The following is a 25,437-nucleotide window of genomic DNA, read 5'->3' as shown; positions in this document are numbered from 1 at the left end:
ATATGAGCTCTTGGTAGTCACTCTTTTCTCCAATGGCCTCTTTAATTTTACTATAGGCTATTTCTATCTTTCACCTAGTGATTCATGCTTCCAAATCATTATATTTGTCCACTAGCCATTCCTACCTAGCAATTTTGCCCTTCCTGTCAACTCATTTTTAGACACTTGTACTCCCTTTTGCCTCTTTCATTTACTGCATTTTTATATTTTCTCCTTTCATGAGTTTCAATATTTCTCGTCTTTTTATCTATTTGATCCTCTGCTGCCTTCACTATTTGATCTTTCAAAATTACCCATCCTTCTTCTTCCATATTCCTTTCTGCCATTCTTGTCAATCATTCCCTAACGCTCCCACTGAAACTCTCCACAACCTCTGGTTCTTTCAGTTTATCCAGGTCCCATCTCGTACCTTTTTGCAAGTTCCACAGTTTTCATCTACAGTTTATAACCAATAAATTGTGGCCAGAGTTCACATCTGCCTGTGGAAACGTCTTACAATTTAAAATCTGGCTCCAAAATCTCTATCTTACCATTATATAATCAATCCCAAATCTTCCAGTGTCCCCAGGTCTTTTCCACATGTACACTCTTCTATCATTATTCTTAAACCAAGTGTTAGCGATGATGAAAGTATGCTCTGTGCAAAATTCAGATGGCTTCCCCTTTCATTCCTTTCCCCCAGTCCATGTTCACCTACTTCTTTTCCTTCTCTTCCTTTCTCTACTATCGAATTCCAATCCCCCTTCACTATTAAATTTTCGCCTCCCTTAAGTACCTAAACAATGCCTTTTATCCTTTGTCTATGATGACAAAAACCCTGGCACCATTTGCAAACATTCTTGTTACAAGTCAGAAAGTTACCAATGTAGGATTCCTTTTATGGTGTTACCCTATCTGTGAATAATGAAACAGTATAGATAACATATAACCGCAATTTACTCAGAAAATACACTTTGACAGAGACACCAGTAACATGAGCTAATTACAAAATACATCAGAAAGGTAAAATATCACTTTGCACCATACTGCACAATGCACTTTGATGTCTCATGGTAGCCACACATCCTTATTGGTCCAGGTACCGTAATCATTTAGTTCATTTTGCTGTAGGATAAGTCAGTGTATAACAAAATATAATACTATAATACTGTATGATTCAAATGTACATTAATTACACTATTTTTACATTAAATTATAATATTCTAGCATATATGGGACATCTGTTGTACAGGTAGACTGATACTTGTATTACAGTAACATTTATGTGGTGGAGCATTAATGTACTTTAGGACTACTAACATGTATATAACATATCACTGAAGCACAGGCACATCTATTTAGTGTACTTCCTGAAGAGACTTGTGCAGACATCCCGAATTGGGTTTTCTGTGGTCTTCCAAATTTTCTAAGACGAATGCCACACTGTCTGATTCCATTGATTAGATCATGGACAATTTCCTGCCCTATCCTCACCGAATCCTATCATATTTTGTTTGTGTTCTCTATGTGTATAAAATTTCTTTATCGTCTATGGAATGTCCGATACTGTTGCACTGAATTGTCCAAGAACGAATAAGTAAATAGAAAATAATAACAATACATCCACAACAATTACAGACATACACATTATAATGAGAAACTGGAAACATCTTTGCCTGTGATCTAAACTGCACTGTTATAAAGTAGACAATTTCCTAAACAGGTGAATGGCACAGACTCAAGCATTAATTGATTCCAGAGAGTTAGATCAAGATTAATGTACATGCCACGTAATTTTCCTCTTCGTGTCAAATAAATTACGTCAGTTAATTTTGATTTGGAATCACGCTGAAGACAACTCGCACTTCACAGCTTATTTTTTCTCTTCCTGTTTTGCTCTACAAGTCCTGTTTTAAAAGTTTGGGATTACTAGTGCTTCTTGGTTCAACGACATCTCTAATGAAATCTGTAAATTTATTCAATGATTTACCAGAGCTGAGTATTCAGACAGTTCAGCGCAACACCACCATCACTTAGCTATTTAACGCAATAATAGCGTGTACGATATCAAAAAAATGCTGATCATGATCCTTCACAGATATTAATATACAATTGCAAATGATTAGTCTGGGACTTTATCGGAAACGTGTGAATCGCTGCAATACGGGCGATTCGAGCAGTGCTGCGCTATAATATCACTGGTTCGCGGGGTTGGGTTTGTTGTTTGGCGTGTGCTGTGTTGTGCGTGATAAATGTATGAAGCTAACAGTAGGCTTTAATTCATGTTTCTTTTATTGAGTGGAGACGGTAAACAGATCTTGTTTACTTTTTCAGATGCCAGAACTAATTGAGCTATCGAGTAATCGTTGTTTCGGCGGGTATCAGAAAGTATTTTCTCATGAGAGGTAAGACGTCGTTTTATTTAAGCGAGTGGCATGCGTAATATTCATCTTGTTTGATCACTGTGATTTTATGTGATAGTTCCGAGCTGCGATGTCAAATGAACTTTGCGGTTTACCTACCACCGCAATCGGAAGAACGTAGCCTGCCAGTCATATATTGGTTATCTGGTCTGACCTGTACGGAGCAGAACTTCATTCAGAAGGCCGGTGCTCAGAGATACGCAGCTGCACATGGAGTAATAATAGTTTGTCCAGACACTAGCCCTCGTAAGCCGCCTTCCAGATCTGCACAACATGTCTTATGTAAATTAATTGTCGACTGACACATAATATTTTATTACAGGGGGCGTGAATTTGCCTGGAGAAGGTGACAGTTGGGATTTTGGTAGTGGAGCTGGATTTTATGTTGACTCCGTGACGGATCCATGGCAAAAACACTACCGAATGTATTCTTATGTCACAAAGGAACTCCCAGATATAATAAATACTAACTTCCCTGTGCTTGCAGATAAAGTGTCTATAATGGGTCACAGGTAATAAACACAATGACTTTTATATGTATCTCAGAAGAGAACTCGCATATATCATACATGCCCTGTGCTTGAAAAACACCATTAAATAATTGGACACAGACAGTAAAGAGAGAGAGACTGTGTGTGTGTGTGTGTGTGTGTGTGTGTGTGTAGGACTAAATGTAGTTGTTGAGTTCTATTGGACAATATGCCTTTTGATGTAAGCCTTGGAAATAATGCTTTTTGATTGCTTTATTACTAGATCTGCACCATTTACCAGTCATGACTGGATGGATGGATTCAAGATTATGTACATAGGCATTTTTATAATTTTTTTTTTTTTGTGAAAATGAGGAAAGTTTTCACTATGAAGACATATGTAACAGATGAAAGCATTATTTTGTCTAATCACTTCAGTCACTTTTGAACAATTCCTCAATACAGGTGGAGAACATGTGCAGCATTTTTTTCTTTGGCAAAAATGGTGGCGTCATCAGCAAATTGTAAGTGGTTGTTGCAGCATATATCACTGACATGAATAAGAAACAGGAGAGGTCCAGTGATAGATCCCTGGGGTCTGCCATGCTCCAATTTTCATTCTTGGGAGAATGCTCCATAGGCTGATACCATCTGTCTTCTGTTTTCAGGATCAGATTCAAGCAACTTCCTGGTAGATTAAAACTGTCTGTCGGACCAAGACTCGTACTCAGGACCTTTGCCTTTCGTGGGCTACTGCTCTACCAGTTCTGAGCCACCCAAGCATGACTCGCGCTCCGTCCTTGCAACTTCAGTTCTGCCAGTACCTCATCTCCTACCTTCCAAACTTCACAGAAGCTCTCCTGCGAAACTTGAACTAACACTCCTAGAAGAAAAGATATTGCGGAGACATGGCTTTGCCACGGCCTGGGAGATGTTTTCAGAATGAAATTTTCACTCTGTAGTGAAGTGTGCGCTGATACGAAACTTCCTGGTGCCCGCAAAAGGCAAAGCTCCTGAGTTCCAGTCTCAGTCCGGCACACAGTTTTAATGTGCCAGGAAGTTTCATATCGGTGCACACTTCACTGCAGAGTGAAAATTTCATTCTGGAAACACCCCCACGGTGTGGAACAGCCATGTCTCCGCAATATCCTTTCTTCCAGGAGTGCTAGTTCTGCAAGTTTCGCAGGAGAACTTCTGTGAAGTTTGGAATGTAGGAGATGAGTTAATGGCGGAATTGAAGCTGCGAGGAGAGGGCGTGAGTCGTGCTTGGGTACCTCAGTCGGTAGAGCACTTGCCCACGAAGGGCAAAGGTCCCGAGTTCGAGTCTCGGTCTGGCACACAGTTTTAATCTGCCAAGAGATTTCATATCAGTTCACACTCTGCTGCAGAGTGAAAATTTCATTTGGGATCAGAGTAAAGAGTTGCCAGAACACCACTTCCAGTACTATAACAACACTTGCGAGATGCAGTCAGAGGTCTTGCTGAGGTGACAGAGTTTGAGTGCCACAGTTTCTCTGTCCTTGAACCACTGTGATTACGTCCAGTGCTGTATAGTTGACTTCTATTTGTGAAAGCCATGCTGTGTGTCCAGGAAAAGTTTATTGTCCTCAAAGTAACTTGATATCTGCCCCATAACTAGCTAAAATTGGGATTTTGAAATTGATCTAAAACTGGACATTTCACATTGTTCATTTTTTTTTTTTTTTTTTTTTTTTTTTTTTTTTTTTTTTTTTTTTTTTTTGTAGAATAATGCAACTGTAAGATCTAAGCATGATTCTGGAATATTACCCATAGTACTTGCCTGTGACCTAATAGAATACTGAATGAAGACATCAGGACTGGAATTTAAGGCAGAAGTAGATTTCTGCCTGTGCACATTTACCAGATTTCAAAATGTTTGCAATAATGTACCCAACAATGCTGTAATACCAAAAATGAATATGTCAGTCATTGTTATCAGCTAAGAGGTTTCATTTCAGTCCACCAGTCTTAAAGCCAACATTGCTGTTTGACTCATTCATACTAGATGACAAAATGCTGTGTGTTGCATTTTCTACAGCTTTTTTTCGTTTTTTTTTTTAGCAAAACTGTAGTCAGGGGCCATTTTGAAATGTTTAGCATTTTCTCCATCTGGTGTCAGTACGAAAGGTAGGTTGAAAATTTTTAACTACTACAACTCCCTTATTTATAAATCAATTTTATTCAATTTGGTGTCATTAGAAAGATAAAAGGACCAACTGTATCACTAAACTATAAAAATGCTGCAACTGTGCATATAAATATGTGCAAATCTGTAATAAAGTCATTTTTCAAATTTTTTTTTTAAAAACTTCATGAACTTTTTCGTCAAAATCGCAAGTTTCACCATTGTAATTTTGTCTCAAAGAATTCCTATTGTCATACATTTCAGCATAAAAAAATCAGAAGGGTTTTTGTAATGTTTCATCATTTAAAACAGAAAGAACATAAATAATAATATGCACATTTCATTTTGTGACTCTTTTCTAGTGGTCACAAACGATGATCAGTTCTCATAAAACACATTCATAAAATTCTAAAAAGCATTCATTCCTTCAAACAAGTTTTCAGTGGACAATAGTATGTCTGATTCAAATGTATATAAATTACCAGTACTTGTCCTTGCACTAGGAGCAGGCAAAGTCATTAAAATGTTTTCATAAGGTATCCAGCAAACATCAGTGTGAAGTGGCCATGAATAACTTGAGGAAGGGCCACTTGGACTCATGAACTTGACTTTTGCATCTGTGCTCTTCACTTATCTCCAGAATTTTTCCAAGCCACCACTGGTTATCTTAGATAGCTGCGACAAATCTTTCTTCTTTAATTGTGTTAGAGGCAGTTTATTGAATTCTGAGATGATGAAAACACGCTCTATCAGCAATTTGTTTTCATTCAGTGGTTTGAAAAAATGATACACTCTTGTCCCAGGAATGGTAGAACAAGTCTCATATCCTTTTTGTAACATGTTTGTGGACTTCGTTATCTCCTCTGTTATAACATAAAAGGTTTCTATTCCTGGAACATGAGTTTTCGCAAATGTAAACATCTTTTGGGCTTAAAATGTGACTGTCATATGGACACTGTAAACTTGCTCTTGTTGTTAAACGTTTAATGGTACCACCAACTCCATCACATGCATTTTTGCCATGACTAGTGGCAAAAAAATTCCATTCTGCAGTTTACTCCATAATCTTGCTTGTGATGGCACAAATTAAAAAAATTCTTAAATTTTTTATATTGTGCAGAACTGCCATCACTGAAGTACATAACGTGCTGGATGTGTGGTGTTCCAATACATAAGTGCGAGCAGTTTTCCGGAAAACATAGAATGTGTTTGTATCATGCTGCAAACAGTCACTTATACAACACAATGACATTGACTTAATGCAATCATCTGTTTTAAAGTAAACCACAAAAGGATGGAAGGGTGACTTGAATGTTCTGCCACTGAAATTCTTGTGCAGCATCCTGAAGCAAACAGGTATAGTTCTCTGCAAAATCCACTACATGATGATGCATGTAGTATCAGGGAGGGTTTCTTTGCTTGATTTGAAGTGGTGACTCTGAGATTTTGATACATAATGATGTTGTGTTAAGTTTTGAAGTTTTTGCATGAGATACTCAACAAATTCATCAGTCGTCTTCATTAGTGTCTCCAGTGTAGTCGATCAGTTTGCATCCATTGTTTGAATACAACATTTTCACAATCTTGTAAGGACTCCAGCTTCATTAAAAAATTGTGCAGTTCATATTCATCAGGACACCGAGAACAGCGATGTAGCACGCACTCCTCGTTTGCCAGATTGCACGCAAGTTTCTGTAGAAGTTCAGTATACAGTTCTTTCACATGTGCAGCATGCATTAAGTTTTACATTTTGGTGATACTTGCATACACATACGTTATGCATTCCATGACTGTTTACAGTAACACATTCTTTTGGCCTAAGTTCACAAAATTTAGTAGGCCTGAACTAATCTCTGAAAGCTAAGTATACATATTTAAGATTATGTAAAATTAGTGTTTTTGTCTTATACAATCTTTTGCCGTATTCTGAAGGGACAGACAGACAGTCGGTCTTTTTTATTAGCAGAAATGCGACTTACATCATGTTCACAGTAAAAATTGTGGACATGTTTTTCCACATCCTTACCTATTCAGTTTCCCACTTTATAACTCCCTTTTGACAAAGTACCATCTTCTTTTAGCAATACCCTCGATTTCTTTACCATGTATTCGGTAGTGTTAAGAAACATTTGCATTTTTTCTGTACTCCATGAAGCTGGTGCCAAGGTAAGTATTTGTAGTTTTTCTTCAACAGAACTTCTGCTGAATTTCTGTTTAAGTTTTTGCATTAAAATATTACAATCTGTACATTCAGCACTGCCAGTTTCTTCAGACACATTTTTCGCTGGAGGATGTAGCACCTCTGATACTGTTTGCCGGAATTTTAAAGCTAAGCGACAAGACGTGGATCGAATGTCTTCTAGATGCCTGTCTTGTGCTCTCTTGGTAACCTTAAATGGTGAAATTTCAAGTAATTCACAACTTTCATTAAGTTTTTGAAGAGCTGTAGACGGCTCTGGTGTATATTCTTGATCTTCAACTTCACATTCATCCATTCCTGGAAGGTTATCCCCCATAGGAGATAAAATGTCCTTACGGCATGTTATGCACAGCTTGGTACCTGGTATAAGTCCAAGGGTTTTAAATTTCGTTGCCATGGTTAAAGAAATAGGTTTCAAAGATTTCTTAGCAGTCATTTTACCATACTTCTTAAAAGGGTCACAGCAAATTCTTTGTCTGTCATCATATGTTCCCAAATAGAGCCCTTTGTGAGAAGAACAAATACTCTCAATACTTTCACAGGTGCTTCTTAGCTTCAGTAATTCAATATTAGCTTGATTCAGGCTTGACATATCTAGTAAATCAAGCTCTTCACTGCTACTACTTTTCTTATGACACAAAACCTAAAGAACATTTGCTTTCCATTGTGATTTTTAATCAACTGTGTATGTTGCAAAAAAGAACTGGATGGTTTGAAACTTTTTCTTGTTCTCTAATTACCAGACAGAATGGCTACTTACATAAGAAGCACAAAATCAAGGTGACAAAAGTCCTTCAGATATACACTCCTGGAAATGGAAAAAAGAACACATTGACACCGGTGTGTCAGACCCACCATACTTGCTCCGGACACTGCGAGAGGGCTCTACAAGCAATGATCACACGCACGGCACAGCGGACACACCAGGAACCGCGGTGTTGGCCGTCGAATGGCGCTAGCTGCGCAGCATTTGTGCACCGCCGCCGTCAGTGTCAGCCAGTTTGCCGTGGCATACGGAGCTCCATCGCAGTCTTTAACACTGGTAGCATGCCGCGACAGCGTGGACGTGAACCGTATGTGCACTTGACGGACTTTGAGCGAGGGCGTATAGTGGGCATGCGGGAGGCCAGGTGGACGTACCGCCGAATTGCTCAACACGTGGGGCGTGAGGTCTCCACAGTACATCGATGTTGTCGCCAGTGGTCGGCGGAAGGTGCACGTGCCCGTCGACCTGGGACCGGACCGCAGCGACGCACGGATGCACGCCAAGACCGTAGGATCCTACGCAGTGCCGTAGGGGACCGCACCGCCACTTCCCAGCAAATTAGGGACACTGTTGCTCCTGGGGTATCGGCGAGGACCATTCGCAACCGTCTCCATGAAGCTGGGCTACGGTTCCGCACACCGTTAGGCCGTCTTCCGCTCACGCCCCAACATCGTGCAGCCCGCCCCCAGTGGTGTCGCGACAGGCGTGAATGGAGGGACGAATGGAGACGTGTCGTCTTCAGCGATGAGAGTCGCTTCTGCCTTGGTGCCAATGACGGTCGTATGCGTGTTTGGCGCCGTGCAGGTGAGCGCCACAATCAGGACTGCATACGACTGAGGCACACAGGGCCAACACCCGGCATCATGGTGTGGGGAGCGATCTCCTACACTGGCCGTACACCACTGGTGATCGTCGAGGGGACACTGAATAGTGCACGGTACATCCAAACCGTCATCGAACCCATCGTTCTACCATTCCTAGACCGGCAAGGGAACTTGCTGTTCCAACAGGACAATGCACGTCCGCATGTATCCCGTGCCACCCAACGTGCTCTAGAAGGTGTAAGTCAACTACCCTGGCCAGAAAGATCTCCGGATCTGTCCCCCATTGAGCATGTTTGGGACTGGATGAAGCGTCGTCTCACGCGGTCTGCACGTCCAGCACGAACGCTGGTCCAACTGAGGCGCCAGGTGGAAATGGCATGGCAAGCCGTTCCACAGGACTACATCCAGCATCTCTACGATCGTCTCCATGGGAGAATAGCAGCCTGCATTGCTGCGAAAGGTGGATATACACTGTACTAGTGCCGACATTGTGCATGCTCTGTTGCCTGTGTCTATGTGCCTGTGGTTCTGTCAGTGTGATCATGTGATGTATCTGACCCCAGGAATGTGTCAATAAAGTTTCCCCTTCCTGGGACAATGAATTCACGGTGTTCTTATTTCAATTTCCAGGAGTGTATAAAGCGCACAGACAAAAACGTGATACACACACAGCCTGTGTTGCACATGAGTGTTGCTGCTAGACTGAGTTTTTCATTGTTGTTTCATGTATTGTTGATTAGCTATTTGAAGCAATTAATTATTACAGCATTATTGAAAAAGTATAAGATCTAACAATAGAGGACAAACACCCTTCTGATTTTTTTATGTTGAAAAGTATGACAGTAGGAATTATTTGAAACAAAAATTCAGATGGTGAAACTTGTGATTCTGCTGGGGAAAAAAATCCTAAAATTTGGAAAAAAAATTGATGACAAAATAACATTAATTACAGATTTTCAAACATTTGTTGCTTAGACACAGCACTTTAATATTTTTTATATTATAGCTCTATTCTTTTACTTTCCAATGACACCAAATTGAATAAAATTGATTCATAAATAAAAAAGTTATAGTGGTTACAAACTTACAAGACACTTCGTTTCTCAACACCAGTTGCTAGAAGAGGCCCACATTTCATAATGGGCTCCTAATTACAGTTTTGGTCAAAAAAGTCCAGAAGAAACATTTTAACCCTAATTCCTTATGTACATTCTTACACAAAATTTTCAGGAAAATCTGTGACATAAGGGCAACGGCCACTGGGTGATTTCACATGAAATTACCCATACAGGAACAAGTCAGAGAGAGTTTAGGACAGCTAGGCACAGTCGGGAGGTTTATTGGGGGGGGGGGGGGATCTGGAAAAGGCGAGACGTGAAAAGACTGTGAGTAAACTTGGGAATAGAAGGCCGTGTAGTGCTGAAATGGGAACAGAGAAGGGATTGGTGAGTGCAGGACAATGACTAACAAAGATTGAGGCTAGGAGGGTTATGTGAAGATAAGATATATTACAGGGAGAGTTCCCATCTGCACAGTTCAGAAAAGCTAGTGTTGGTAGGAAGGATCCAGATAGTGCAAATTGTGAAGCAGTCATTAAAATGAAGAACATAATTTTTAGCACTGTGCTCAGCAACTGGGTGGTCCACCTATTTCTTGGCCAAATGGTGGCCATTCATGCGGACAGTCAGATTGTTGCTTGTCATGCCCTTGTAGTAACCCACAAGCTCAGCTGCAACCACTGTGCTTTGTCCTATGTGGACGTGATAACCAACAGGCTGTCTGTCCATTTGAATAGCCACCGACAAACTGTAGCCAAGAAACAGCTGGGCCTCCCAGCTGCTGAGCACGCTGCCCAACACAATGCATTTTATTTTAATGATAGCTTAACAGCCTATGCCATCTGGATCCTTCCTACCAACACCAGCTTTTCTGATTTCCACAGGTGAGAACTCTCCCTGCAATGTATCCTATATTCACATAATCCTCCTGGCCTCAACCTATGTTAGTCATTGTCATTCACCCACCTACCCCCTTTACTGTTCCACTCCAGCACTACACAGCCTTCTGTTCCACAAATGCACCCACAATCGTTTTACCCTTTGTTTGTGTGTGCGTGCGTGCGTGTGTGTGTGTGTGTGTGTGTATTCCAAAAGAAGGTCTTTTGGCCCAAAGCTTATGTGCGTAGTAGTCTTTTTGTTGTGCCTGTCTGTGAATCAAGATCTCTGCTCTATGGTGAGTAGCAACTATCCATTTCATAATATTGTCATATTATGAAAAGCATAGATTGCTAATCACCATCTAGCGGAGATGCTGAGGCACAGGCACAACAAAAAGACTGTCAAACAAAGCCTTCAGCTTCAACCAAACAGGCTTTCATCAGAATTATATAACAAACACACTCGTACATGCATGTGTGTGTGCAAATGCAACTATTGTCATATTTGAAGTACAGGTAGTTATGTTTTTGGTGATTGAAATTCACATGTATTCAGAGAAGTGATATGATGTACTAGGGAAGTCTACTTACGAAAATAGATTAATGGGTCAGAGTATCAGCGACTCAAAAGAATAACACTGCAGCTACGTACCCTGTAACTGTTCACAAGAGCAGAAAAAGAGGAAAACTATTGAATAAGAAAGGACTTATATTTTGAGAATGACTATATATAAACACATGTTCATTTATTGCCATGTTGATTTTGTGTTGCGGAGAGCATAAAAAATGTGGAAAACTACTAACATAGTGCTTGTATATTTAGAAGGCTGATGTATTAACACCAATTCTTTTATTGTCATGTTGACCTTAGGTTGGAATGAACAATACAAACAAATCACTGATGGATTTAACTTAAAATTATCCAGTGTTACATTATTATCCATGTGGGGCAGTGATATTGTGTATTATGGAGGTTTTTACTGTTATCTTTAATACTTTTAGTTGAAGATTAGTCATCAGATACTAATTAATCTAGTGTGCTTTGTGTCTGCTGTCAGTTTTGATGCTGAACATTTTTTATTTATTGTGGGAAGGTTTGGACCGCTCACAGTAGTGTAACTTTTTTCTTAACAGTCTGATCAACATAAATCATCAAAGAATTGTAATAGTGTTGTCTGTTTTGTGAAGAGCAAAAGTCGAAGATGTACAAAATGTGTTCACACTTCTGATAATGGAGATTGTGTTACCTGCATATTCTCCTGTATTAACTTTAGCCAAAGCATAACAAGCCTTTACAGTAAAGATAATGCAGGCTTTATATCTATGCTGAGCTGTAAGAAGGAATGTAATTTAAAATATTTTGAAATCATCTGCAATAGCTTTGATACAAAGTCTTGCAGCTGACTAATATTCCCTGCAAAAAATAAAGTTTCTATATCTTTTTTCTTCAGTTAAAACTGAACTGTGGTTAGTCACTAATAAGTGCGATGGCCATGAGCTCTAGTAAAGCAAAGCTTGCTGTCACATAAAACAAAACTGGGAATTGTAGGAGAAACTTTTTGGGGGGAATAAAATAATCATCCGACATTTTGTTCAATATATTCTGTACATAATTTACATGACATACTCATTTTTACTTTGCAGCATGGGTGGTCATGGGGCACTGATTTGTGCCCTGAAGAATCCTGGTAAATACCGCTCTGTATCTGCATTTGCACCCATTTGCAACCCAATAAATTGTCCCTGGGGAAAGAAAGCATTCACCGGCTATTTGGGAGTGGGTAACATTCTTGAGTGGCAAAGATGGGATGCAACTGAGCTAGTCAAAAACTATGATGGACCACCCCTTGACATTTTAATTGACCAGGTCAGTACATGTAGATATTTTTGTCTGTTATTTTGGCATGTGTAAATTTGGAAACCTTATTTTGCTATTTGTTGGCAGTAGTAGCAATTAACCATTACTGTTTTGTTTTGGTAGGGTGTGGAGGACCAGTTCCTGAAAGAAAAACAACTGCTGCCTGAAAATTTTGTTGCTGCTTGTCAGGAATCACACACACCTGTAGTGCTCCAAATGTGTGATGGTTATGATCATAGTTATTACTTCATTGCTTCTTTCATTGGTAGACACATTGAATTCCACATGAAACACCTCAATGCAACATCCACTCTTCTGTGATTATGATTTGTTATGAATACATTGTCCTGCTTGGCAAGCTCAATTGGGAAACTTACACCAAGTATATCATACTTATTTTGCAGCATGTGTGTGTATTATTTGGGCTGTATACTGGTGATTGCAACAAGTACAAGTACTATTTTCTTTTCATACTGCTCTTTTTCTTCCGTTATCAACCTGCATCCAATCTCCACTCATCTTCCTACAGTACGTCGGTCTAAATTGAGGGCTGACCTCAGTAGTTATTGACAGTAGAAACAGCTTTTCAATTACTAAATAAGTGCTGTCTCTTCCTCCCTGGTTTCCATTGTTAATGTTTTCCCATTTATTTTGTACAGTGATTTGTATTGCTCTGTCTAAGAGATCCCAAATACAGGATTTCTGATTCAATACTAGTGAGCAGTAAGTGTCGTCAGTAACTATTTTGTTGTACTGCATTTATGGTCTTGAGGGGCATTTATTGTCGAACAATAAACACTGTAAGGTTAGGCTGTTACAACAAAATTCTTCTTACTGTATGAAATAGTGTGTTCAAATGACGTTTGTGTAAGAGAAGAAAGTTTTCCTCTTCCATTTGTATATTTTGTGGTAAAAGCAATAAAGAGATTTAACTGCATATGACAATGATGATGTTCAAGAAGAGAACCTATCTCTTTTATAAGACTATTTTATGTGCTACATGTATAAACTGTTAACACAGTATGTAGAGTTACAGAGTTTTGTTACAGTCTGAAATAGTTGCTTTGTTTATGGTAAATAAAATGTTTCTGGCATATAAATGGTTCATAATTGTACCCTATATATCACTAATAAGTCTCAAATTTCATACAGGTACCTGAACACCAAAGTAGCAGTTAGAATTGGTATTCTGTATTTAGACATCCTGAATACGTAGCTTGATACACACTGTATTGCTACTATTGGTAAATGATACCACTTGTGAAAGTGAAAAATGCGTTACTAGCAATTTTATTCCTACAGTTAAGCTGAACACATGTTGATGTTTACATTTTTATTGTCAATGATGATTACCTGTCATAGCACAGAATATTCCGTAGACCTTACAGATCAAAGTGTAAATATCAACTTCTGAACTGAACAGGTAAAAAATATTCTTAATGAACTACGCACAAAATCTAAAGTGTAGGCCTACATAAAATATCGCTTTCCATTGGCTACTTCCTGCAAGTCCTAAAGTATGAGTGGCACGCTATTATCTGCCTTTTAATTCCTAATGTCACATATTTGCTGGATTTAGAAGTCAGTCAACATTTGCTGTAGAGGTGCAGAGTAAACTCATGGCCATTGCATCAGCAAGTCAGGTGATAAAACCCAGATTTCATTAATTAGTGATAAACTTAGAAAGCAGAAAAGATTGACCACAGTCATGCTGTACAAAACTACCAAATGGTAACCAGTATCTTGTACATGGCACACCTTTTTTTAGAGTTGAACTGTAGTTGTTGAGAGAGAGGGGGGGAGGGGTTGTTTCAAGTAGGTTGAATGCACCCAAGGCATGAAATGTTGGATGAAGTGCAATGGAGAACATTAAGCACTAAAAATTTGTAGATGGTATTGTCTTACTCTGTCTTATTACTGTACTTCAGACTGACTACTCTGTGGGGGACAGACTAGCAACAGTTCACAGCTGCAAATGAATCATTTGAAGCTCTGATGAAAGAAGGTAAAGGGCTGTGATGCGTGTCCATCACCAGTGTGTGTGTGTGTGTGTGTGTGTTTTTTGTAGTACATTAAATTAATGTGGCTACAGTATCAGACCAAATAGTATATTCTTGGCACATCCTTTATCGCCACAATATCTACTGTTGCGTTGCAGCCATACATTTTTTAGTACATGTCATATTTTCTCAAGTGCTTCGTTTCTTTTGTAATCTTAACATGTGTTACGCAGCAAAAGCTGCTGTTCATGCCAAATTTTCCAACTCTCTTATTCCAAACAACATTTTCCATCACTTCATAAATGTACTATGCAGGACATCCAACAATCAGTTGGGAAAATAACAGCTTGGTTAGTAGTGATAAGATATCCTGTGAAACAGTACTAAATGACTTCTCTGAAAACTATGTAGAACAGATAGCTAGGAACCCCACTCATGATAAAAATATACTGGATCTAATGACAACAAATAAAACGGACGTCTTTACAGATGTCCACATCGAAACTGGTATCAGTGACCAAAACACACATGTGGCAACAATGATTACCATCGATCATTTGAAACCCAACTTGCACTTCCTCATTTGACATACTGAAAGCTTTGGATCAAGGCAACCAGGTAGATGAAGTATTTCTTGATTTTCAAAAAGCATTTGACTCAGTACTGCATCTAAGCTTATTGTCAAAAGTTCGCTATTGGACATCAAGTGAAATTTGTGACTGGATTGAGAAACTTTTGGTAGGGAGGACACAGCATGAGGAGTCATCATCAAATGAAGTAACTTCAGGTGTGCCCCAGGGAAGTGTGTTGGAACCCTTGCTGTTCCTGTTGTATATTAATGGCCTAGCAGACAGTGTTATTTTACTATTAAGGCTTCTTGCAGATGATGCAGTTATCCTTAATGAAGTACTGTCTGGGAGATAACTTCAAAAATATTCAGTCAGATCTTGATAACCTGGTAAAGAGATTGACTACCTGCTCTAAATATTCAAAAATGTAAAACTTTGCACTTTGCAAAATGAAAAGAACCTAGTATCCTATGACTATAATATCAATGAGTCACTGTTGAAATCGGACAACTCATACAAATATCTGGGTGTAACACTTTGTAGGAATATGAAGTGGAATGATCATATAGGTTCAGTTGCGTGTAAAGCGGGTGATAGACTTCAGTTTATTGATAGAATACTGGGGAAATGCAAACAATCCACAAAGGAAATCACTCGTGCGACCGGTTCTAGAATATTGCTCAAGTGTGTGTGGGGCCCATACCAGGTAGAACTAACAATGGATATTGAATGTATATAGAGGACAGGACGAATGGTCACAGGTTTGTTTAATCTGCAAGAGAGTGTTACAGAGATACTGAAGGAACTGAACTGGAAGGCTTTTGTAGAGAGATGTAGACAATCCCAAGATAGTATGTTAACAAAATTTCAAGAACTGGCTTTAAATGATTACGAATATATTACAACCCCCTACGTATTGCTCACTTTGGGAACATGCAGATAAGATTGTACAAGGTGCATTCAAGTTCTAAGGCCTCAGATTTTTTTTCTCCGGACTGGAAAGAGAGAAACATGCGCATTGTTTTAAAATGAGGCCACGTTCATTGTCAATACGTCCCAGAGATGGCAGCACCGTACGGCAGATGGAATTTTACCGCCAGCGGCGAGAATGAGAAGTTTTAAATACTTAAAATGGCAACGTTTTCCTTACTTGAACAGCGTGCAATCATTCGTTTTCTGAATTTGCATGGTGTGAAACCAACTGAAATTAATCGACAGTTGAAGGAGACATGTGGTGATGGAGTTATGGATGTGTCGAAAGTGCGTTCGTGGGTGCGACAGTTTAATGAAGGCATAACATCGTGTGACAACAAACCGAAACAACCTCGGGCTTGCACAAGCCGGTCTGACGACATGATCGAGAAAGTGGAGAGAATTGTTTTGGGGGATCGCCTAATGACTGTTGAGCAGATCGCCTCCAGAGTTGGCATTTCTGTGGGTTCTGTGCACACAATCCTGCATGACGATCTGAAAATGCGAAAAGTGTCATCCAGGTGGGTGCCACGAATGCTGACGGACGACCACATGGCTGCCCGTGTGGCATGTTGCCGGGCAATGTTGACGCGCAACGACAGCATGAATGGGACTTTCTTTTCGTCGGTTGTGACAATGGATGAGACGTGGATGCCATTTTTCAATCCAGAAACAAAGCGCCAGTCAGCTCAATGGAAGCACACAGATTCACCGCCACCAAAAAAATTTCGGGTAACCGCCAGTACTGAAAAAATGATGGTGTCCATGTTATGGGACAGCGAGGGCATAATCCTTACCCATTGCATTCCAAAGGGCACTACGGTAACAGGTGCATCCTACGAAAATGTTTTGAAGAACAAATTCCTTCCTGCACTGCAACAAAAACATCCGGGAAGGGCTGTGCGTGTGCTGTTTCACCAAGACAACGCACCCGCACATCGAGCTAACGTTACGCAACAGTTTCTTCGTGATAACAACTTTGAAGTGATTCCCCATGCTTCCTACTCACCTGACCTGGCTCCTAGTGACTTTTGGCTTTTTCCAACAATGAAAGACACTCTCCATGGCTGCACATTCACCAGCCGTGCTGCTATTGCCTCAGCGATTTTCCAGTGGTCAAAACAGACTCCTAAAGAAGCCTTCGCCGCTGCCATGGAATCATGGCGTCAGCGATGTGAAAAATGTGTACGTCTGCAGGGTGATTACGTCGAGAAGTAACGCCAGTTTCATCGATCTCGGGTGAGTAGTTAATTAGACAGAAAATCGGAGGCCTTAGAAGTTGAATGCACCTCGTAATAATTACTGCACGCACAAAGGCATTCAATTACTCATTCTTCCTGCACTCCATATGTGAATGTAATGGGAAGAACTCCTAATAATTGGTACCTCATGATGGTTTGCAGAGTACAGATGTAGATAGATACTGCTCTTCAGTTTCTCCTTTCTTGAGAGGTAAATCAAAGTTTCTTTTGCTTATGATGATACAAAACACTATTCCCAACTGACTGTTCTAACCACCACAGTAGAAAGCGGGTGTAGTCCCCACTGATAAGACTTTACACACTGCACAGTGTCCGAGACTTTGAACATAATTTAAGTGTCACACATGCATATGTGTCGATAGATTGGTATAGGGAGTTCTCTCTTGCTACCCTCATGTAGCCATTGTTTTACTTTGCATGCAAGTGTTGCTAATTCACTTTGCACTTTACACAGCAAACACAAACATATCATGCTAAGTGTGAAAAGAATTTGGTGGTACAGCTCTGTTAGCATATAACCTCAACAGGCGAAATTTAGAGTGAATCATGCTGCTTATGGACAGCGTGTAATGCATGAAGGGGCTCACATACTGGAAGAATTTTGAAATGTAAGAACAAGTATTCATAATTATGAATCTGTAGTCAATAATAAACACATTCAGAAAGTTACTGGAAAATTTAACTGTTTTGCACAAAGTTGTCGATGGAAATTAAAAGCATGGAAGTTCATTAACAAAAATATTACGAAGATGTTGTTTTAAGATGTGATTAATAAAATTTCTCCATCTATGTGGTTATGTACAACGAAATGTGGTTACTGTGAATAAATGATGATTGGTTTGTAGGGTGCTCAACTGCGCAGTTATCAGCACCTGTACAAATTCCCAACCTTTGCTCAGTCCAATCTCGCCACTTTCATGAATGATGACGAAATAATGAGAACAACACAAACTCATCTCAAGGCAGGTGAAAATCCCTGACCCCACTGGGAATCGAACCCAGGACCCCGTGCTTGGGAAGCGAGAACATGACCATGAGCTGCAGACGTTACTGTCAATAGGTCATCATAGGTATATGTCCTGTTAGATCATATTAGTATCTTCTTATGACATAGTGAAGTGAAACAATAGTCCCTAGTTACAGGTAGTAACTAACAACCAAACCTACGTCAGTCAGTTGAATCGGTACCAAATGTTGTATTTCAATAGAGTATAACTAGGACTCCAATAAAGGTTGTGCTATGTGCTGTCGTCCAGGAGAGCTCACATACACGGCAAGGAATAAGTAACACTTGACCTACGGACCACAAGAAAAACTTAACTGTGAGCACCTGGGGTGTAGAGCTCCTCAGTACAGTTGGGCGCTCCCTGGGCAACATTGCACATTAGCAGTGGCTGATTCTTCCACCACTGGTCAACACAGAAGTAGTGATCTTCCTTAAGGGTCTTTTTTAAGACCACTTGTTACGATCTTGATAAATATTTAGGGATTTTTGTGTGCCAAAGAGTCCTTACTGGCTGATTTATGTGCGCAATATAAATGTGACATCCTTTTAGTACAAGAGACTCACCGAGGCTACAATAGCCGTCAGCCCAGAATTGCAGGCAGGAACTTGTTCTGGAACAGCCCCATGATAAATATGGTAGTGCCTTGGTGATTACAACTGCCGAAGCACATGATGGGGATACCCAAATTGAGAAACTAATCATGAAAAACCTGAGGCCTGGGCAGAGTCTCATGATCTTCAGCTAATTCATGATCCAAAGCTGCCGGCATCCTTCAACAGAGGTCGGTTGAGGAGAGGCTACAACCCTGATAATATATTCGTGTCATCAACAGTTACTGGGAGCTGTGTCAAGATGATGGGTACGCCCATCCCATCCACGCAACATAGACCTGTAATCTGCAAAATGAATGCCATGGTAATGCCAGAGGAGGTGCCTTTCATATGAAGATTTAATTTCCAGATGGCCGACTGGGAAAGATTCACCAACTAGCTCAACACAGAGATTGCCAAGATTCCGCCGCAACCTGAGATGTACAATGCACTTGTCAAATGCGTCCTAACAGTTTCACGAAGGACCATCCCAAGAGGCTGTAAAACAAGTTACATACCAGGACTGACTGATGACAGCAAACAGCTAATGAACCGCTACACAGACCTTTTCAAGGTAGACCCATTTGCTGATGACACTTTCTAGGTTGGTGAGGAATTGCTGCAAACTATCTCAGCAAATCGTAAAGCTAAGTGGACCTCGTTGGTAGAGAACCTTGACATGAAATTAAATAGTAGGCAGGCTTGGAATCTCTTGAAAAACCTGAGCGGTGACCCAATGAAATCTAGAAACGTCACCGCAATAACAGCAGACTACTAATGAATGGGAAGACTAAAGGTTGGAGTACACGGGAGCAACTGGAACAAACCCCAGGGTGTGAGAACCATAACCTCCGAGAACCATTCACCTTGGATGAACCAGACTCTGCCATCTCCACCCTGAAATTGAACAAAGCTGCTGGCATCGATGACATCAAAGTGGAACGGATCAAGAAGTTCGGCCTACCACTCTGCAATGGCTGCTTAAAATGTTTAATGAAAGTGTATCAAGGTTATAAATTCCAAAGCTCTGGAGGAAAGCTTGTGTGGTTGCACTACTTAAGCCTGGTAAGGAGCCAAACGACCCTAAAATCTTTCGCCCAGTAACACTGTTATGCCACTGTTTCAACGTCTTTGAGCATCTTATCCTTAACCAAATTAGAGGCATCCTCGAAGAATCGTTCGTCCCTCAACAAGCTGGCTTTCGACCTGGAAAGTCATGCTGCAGTCAGATACTGAACTTCACTCAACACATCGAAGATGGTTTTGAACAGGGTAAGATAACAGGAGTTGCCTTTGTTGACCTAACAGCTGCATACGACACTATCAACCAAAGGAAGTTGCTGAGGAAAATTTACCAACTCGCCAAGGATTACCAACTAACATCCCTTATGGGTACTCTCCTGCAGAACAGAAGATTTCAAGTCTGTCTCCATGGTAAGAAGAGCAGATGGTGCATACAAAAGAATGGCTTACCTCAAGGCAGTGTGCTCATCCGTGTGCTCTTCAATGTTTACACTAATGACCAGCCCATAATGGAAAATTCCAGCCTTTTCATCTTTGCTGACGATACTGCAGTGGCTGCTCAAGGAAAGACTGAAGAAGTAGAGGAAAAGTTGGCTTCTGCACTAGATACGCTTGGCTCCTACTACAAAGCCAATTGCCTAAAGCCAAATCCCAACAAGACTCAGGTGTGCGCATTTCACTTGAAGGACAATGCAGCTCAGCGGGAACTGGACGTTACATGGCAAGGCAAACGACTGGAGCATTGCTCAACACCAGTATATCTAGGTGTTACCCTTGACCGAACTCTGTCCTTCAACAAACATTGCCATAACACCAGGCTGAAAGTTAGTTCATGGAATAACATGTTGAGGAAGCTCGCATTCACCACCTGGGGAGCAAGTCCTCTTGTCCTGAGAATTTCGGCTCTTGCTTTGTGTGTGTCTGCCGCACAGAATGCTCCGCCTGTGTGGAGTGCATCCATTCTCACCAAAAAGATTGATATTGCAATCAATGAGACCGTCTGACTCTTGTCAGGATGTATGAAGCCAACTCCAGTCGATAAAATCTACCCGATTGTTGGAATAGCTCCCCCTACTATTAGAAGGTGTGTTGCTGCTGATGTAGAGAGGACTAAGCAAACTTACGATCCCTGACACCCACCGCATGATCACCAGGCTGTAATCCGTTGACTGAAGTCAAGAAAGAGTGTCATCGCCAGGACTCAGCCACTAGAGGGAACACCAGAGTCTAACTGCATCACCAGGTGGAACAGTAAGCTGCCACCTGATATCCCTGTAAAGGAAGAGCTAGCTCCAGGAAATGACTTGCCCTACCCAATTTGGAGATCGCTCAATCGTCTTAGGCTGGGCATTCCTCTTTGCAAGACCAACATGTGAAAATGGGGCATTCTTCCAGCTGATGGAGATGCATCCTGTGAGTGCGGAACAAAACGAGACCCATCCCACCTGCTAATTTGTCCTCAACTTGAACAACCCTGCACAACACAGGACCTGATAGAGGGAAACAACAAGGCCAGAATTGCTACCTTCTGGAAATGCTGACCGGACATAGAAATGAATGAATGAATGGGGAAGTCGGTACAGTGCTAGTTAGTAGTACCAAGGGTCCTGGGTTCAAGAGCTAGTCATGCCAGTTTTTGTACTGCAGAAAATTTGAAAATATTATTTGGGACAACATGTTAATGACACGTAAAAGGACTGTAATTAGGAGTTTATAGCAATGTTCTATTAGCTGTCTGCTTTCACTTCATTTATTTGAAAGTAACAAATCCATAGAGAATGTTTGCAGTTTCAAGAACAATCAATCAGAACATAAGAATAAAGAAGCATATGAGTCACGTGTGTGGAAGCATTAATATTATTAATAAGTGCATAACGTTGAGGAATCGAAACAAACACCACCACCACCACCATACAAGCAAAGTGTTGTTCATTCAGAAATAAAGGTTTCAAGATAGTGGTTGATTAAAAGTGTGTGAAGCACCTTTGCAACCCAGCACATTTGATGAATCCCTTATCTGCACATTCAACCTGTATGTAGACTGCAGAATGGAAGCATGTGTCTGAAGCAGAACTCTTTCAAAGGGCTTGGGTTCATAAATAAGTTTGTGTATTGTATATTAAACTGGGGACCTAGAAATGGCGGAGAGATTTCATCCCGCCTTAGCCCTCAGTGGCTCACAAACCCCATAACAGGCCACAGCAGTTCACCCACTTCACCGTCACCCCACACCAAATCCAGGGTTATTGTGCGGTTCGGCCCCCAATGGACCACCCCTCCCCCTCCAGTAAAATCTCATACCAGACAAGTGTAACCTCAAATGTTTGCGTGGTAGAGTAATTATGGTGTACGCGTACGTGGAGACAATGTTTGCGCAGGCCGACATAGTGTAACTGAGGCGGAATAAGGGGAACCAGCCCACATTCACCTGAACAGTTCTTTGGTCACTTTGCTGAAGAAATGAGAGCAGATGATTAAATATGATGCTATGTACATGGACTGTGTATATATGTGTCTCTTGAAGGGCTACACACAGCTGTGGAGCAAGTCTGCCTGTCTGTGAAAGCAGTGGAATAATTGTGTACATATGGATTCTCATGTGAACGGATTCTACAGCCCCTACAATTTCTGTAGAAGATCTAGCTGCAGAAGCCCACAGACATCTTGTTGAATCTACTTTTGTCAGTGTCGGAGATATTTGCATCTGTGTAGGCCATCAATGCACAAGTTGCATTTTACCTGTCCTATAACATTTCTGTTCTAGTGGGTTTTCACCATAACAAAATATTTGATTTTATGGCGTATAGTATTGTTTTTACGCTTCCAGCACAAGACCCAACTGTTGCCTGTGTCAAAGTTTGGGAAATTTACTGTCTTGCTTTGGTTTTGCCCACAATTTGATGTCTACATCATGAACACACCGACCCTTCAGGTGACACTGTTTGAAGGTCTCCATCAAATGCATTGTAATATGTTTGTAATTCTTTCACAGACATTATCTCCCCACTTTCCAACCACTGTTCCCATTGATACAACATACATCATGCAGGACTTCTAGTGTGAAATCTGTTTTTTGTTGCAGACATCGTGCAATGTGTGAATGTTTGCGTTGACTTTGGATGATTTTTGACATTAAGCCAATATTTGAGCTTTTTTTTTCTCATTTCTGGAGTAAAGCACTTCCCTTTTCTCCTCTCATAGAATTTCATCACTTCCATCACTTGAGGAACTTCTGGTGCCACATCAAAGATATTTGACCCTTTTTTTTGCATTTGTGTCACAAATGAATGATTCTGCTCCATCTGGTGCATGCATGTTGATATCTAATGGTGACATTCGACACCGTCCACTGGTCAGTAATGTCCAGTAGGAATACTGCATGCTTTCTCTCATCTTAATTAATTTCTGTTGTTGTAGGCACACAACTGTCACTATGCAACAATGTGACAAGAATATCGGTAACATTCCATGGATTCATATTTCAAAACATCACTGTCAGCTGCAGCAGTACTAGTAGTGTGCAGACTGTACAGAAAGTTGAAAAAGAGAGAGCGGGAGAGATATACGTGCGTATAATCCCCTTCCCTCAAAAACATTTCTCTCCTTCATACCTCCTCTGTGTTACCACAGATGAGGTGTCACTGATCTTGTTTATACTAAGATTGCAGTACACGCAAGGTGCCTATTTGCTTCCACTGCCCTGAGTGGAATGCATAAGTTCTAATAAAAGTACACCAACCTGCACAGAAAACAGCATGTAAGTCATGAATCCGCAATATTGAGGCTGTAAGAAACTCTTTGTGAGGAACTGTTATTTTAGAAATAATTAACTTTCCACTCAGTTTGTTTATACAGGATCCACTCACTTTTTATTAGCAGAACATGAGAAACTGCACAATTAAATTACACTTTAGAGTCATGAATGATTTCTATTTTTCAACAAATTAATGAGTGGCATATTTCTGTAATTAGTATCACACTGTTCTCAACTATATGTCCAAATAATCATAAATTGTTGATAAAGTTTTAACTACCACTGTCTGCAGCAGACAAGGCTTGCCAACCAGCTCTATATCTTTACAAACCATGGATTACTAAAGAAATCTTGACTCACAATGACCGCGGCAGACAACATGTTGCCAGCCTTGTTTTTACAAACTAGACATTACAAATGAAGTCTTAACTGATACCACAGTGGACAACACGTCCGTCCTCTGAGACCGCCGAACCAGCTCTGATCTTATAGCCGAACCACTTCACCCGCCATACAAGTTATGTGCAATCCGGAGATCACTGAAGTGCTTCATCTGCCTTTTTGTTTTGGAGTTGTTTATTACTCTGCTGCTTAATAATACTTGTGAAATAATGGAATGATAGCATGCTATTGAGGGATGCTTTAAATATGACATGCAAGTAAATATGATGTGTAGTTTGTTAAATATTAATTACTGTTTTGGTGTGCAACTTCCGAATGCAGCAGCCAATCACGGAAAAGGACCACAATTTAGGTGGTCTTTCTCACGGTACCCATACTGAACAAACAATCTGTCATCGGTACCTAATGCCACATTATGTTACCTTGCCACAGCTGCCTTCTCAACTGCTCTAAAAAGCGCTTCTTGTAGCCGAATATGATGGTTGCAAAGCCAGAAATATTACAACTGGACAACAATTTCAGACCCAATTGTTCATGTGTGCACAGACATGAGACTAACCACAACATACACATCTGATAGATGGCAGTGCTGCCATTAGAATTCAATTATTATTATTATTATTATTGTTATTATCTGTTCTTTTTGGTGTTACTATTAATACTTCTGCACATATTGTTTCTTTATTCTTCTGTTCGGATGATTTGCTTATTCCATAAAACTACAAATGTACTCTATAGGTTTACTGCTTTCAAATAAATGAAGCATAAGTAGACTGTGATTAAAACATTGCTATAAACTTCGAACAATCCTTTTACGTCAGGAATATGTTGGTCCACACAACACTTTCACATGTACTACAGTACGAAAACTAGCATGACCAGGGCTTGAACTTGGGATGCTTGGTCCAACAAACTGCTATACTGACTTTTCCATATGAGCTCTACAAGACAGAGGCTCACAGTTACGCCTTTCCAGTGCTCCACAGGTCAGGTGTTACTTATTAATTACTGTTTGTGCATATTTCTTGGACATATAGCACAAATTGTATCAGAGGTTTGGTTAATACTCTGTCAATATACAATGTTTGGTACCAATATGACTGACATATGGAGGTTTGGATGTAATTCCTCATTTCCCAACTGGTATGTTGCCTCAACGTCATTCATGAGCAGTTTTACATTACGGAAGATTTATGCTCGCCCTTTCCTGTTCCCTTGATGCAGTGGACCTGCTCTGCAGTACCACTTCTTGTACC

At 40.4% G+C, this 25,437-nt stretch overlaps 1 protein-coding gene across 2 annotated transcripts; it reads left to right on the top strand.

The window, feature by feature from the left end:
- Positions 1-2,121: 2,121 nt before the first annotated feature.
- LOC126457132 (S-formylglutathione hydrolase) lies at positions 2,122-13,702 on the top strand. Of its 2 annotated transcripts, none has more exons than XM_050093197.1 (6): positions 2,122-2,233; positions 2,314-2,384; positions 2,461-2,648; positions 2,725-2,914; positions 12,389-12,611; positions 12,726-13,702. In XM_050093197.1, the coding sequence occupies exons 2-6, from the start codon at positions 2,314-2,316 to the stop codon at positions 12,921-12,923; spliced, it is 870 nt and encodes a 289-aa protein (XP_049949154.1). In that variant the 5' UTR covers positions 2,122-2,233; the 3' UTR covers positions 12,924-13,702. The 2 variants fall into 2 exon arrangements, with proteins under 2 accessions (XP_049949154.1, XP_049949153.1); XM_050093196.1 differs by having other exon boundaries at positions 2,200-2,241.
- The last annotated feature ends 11,735 nt before the right edge of the window (positions 13,703-25,437 follow it).

The sequence above is a fragment of the Schistocerca serialis genome, chromosome 2 (assembly GCF_023864345.2).
Source record: "Schistocerca serialis cubense isolate TAMUIC-IGC-003099 chromosome 2, iqSchSeri2.2, whole genome shotgun sequence".
Taxonomy (NCBI): domain Eukaryota; kingdom Metazoa; phylum Arthropoda; class Insecta; order Orthoptera; family Acrididae; genus Schistocerca; species Schistocerca serialis.
Note: the sequence above shows the minus strand (reverse complement) of the source record. Positions and strands in the feature narration are given on the sequence as shown.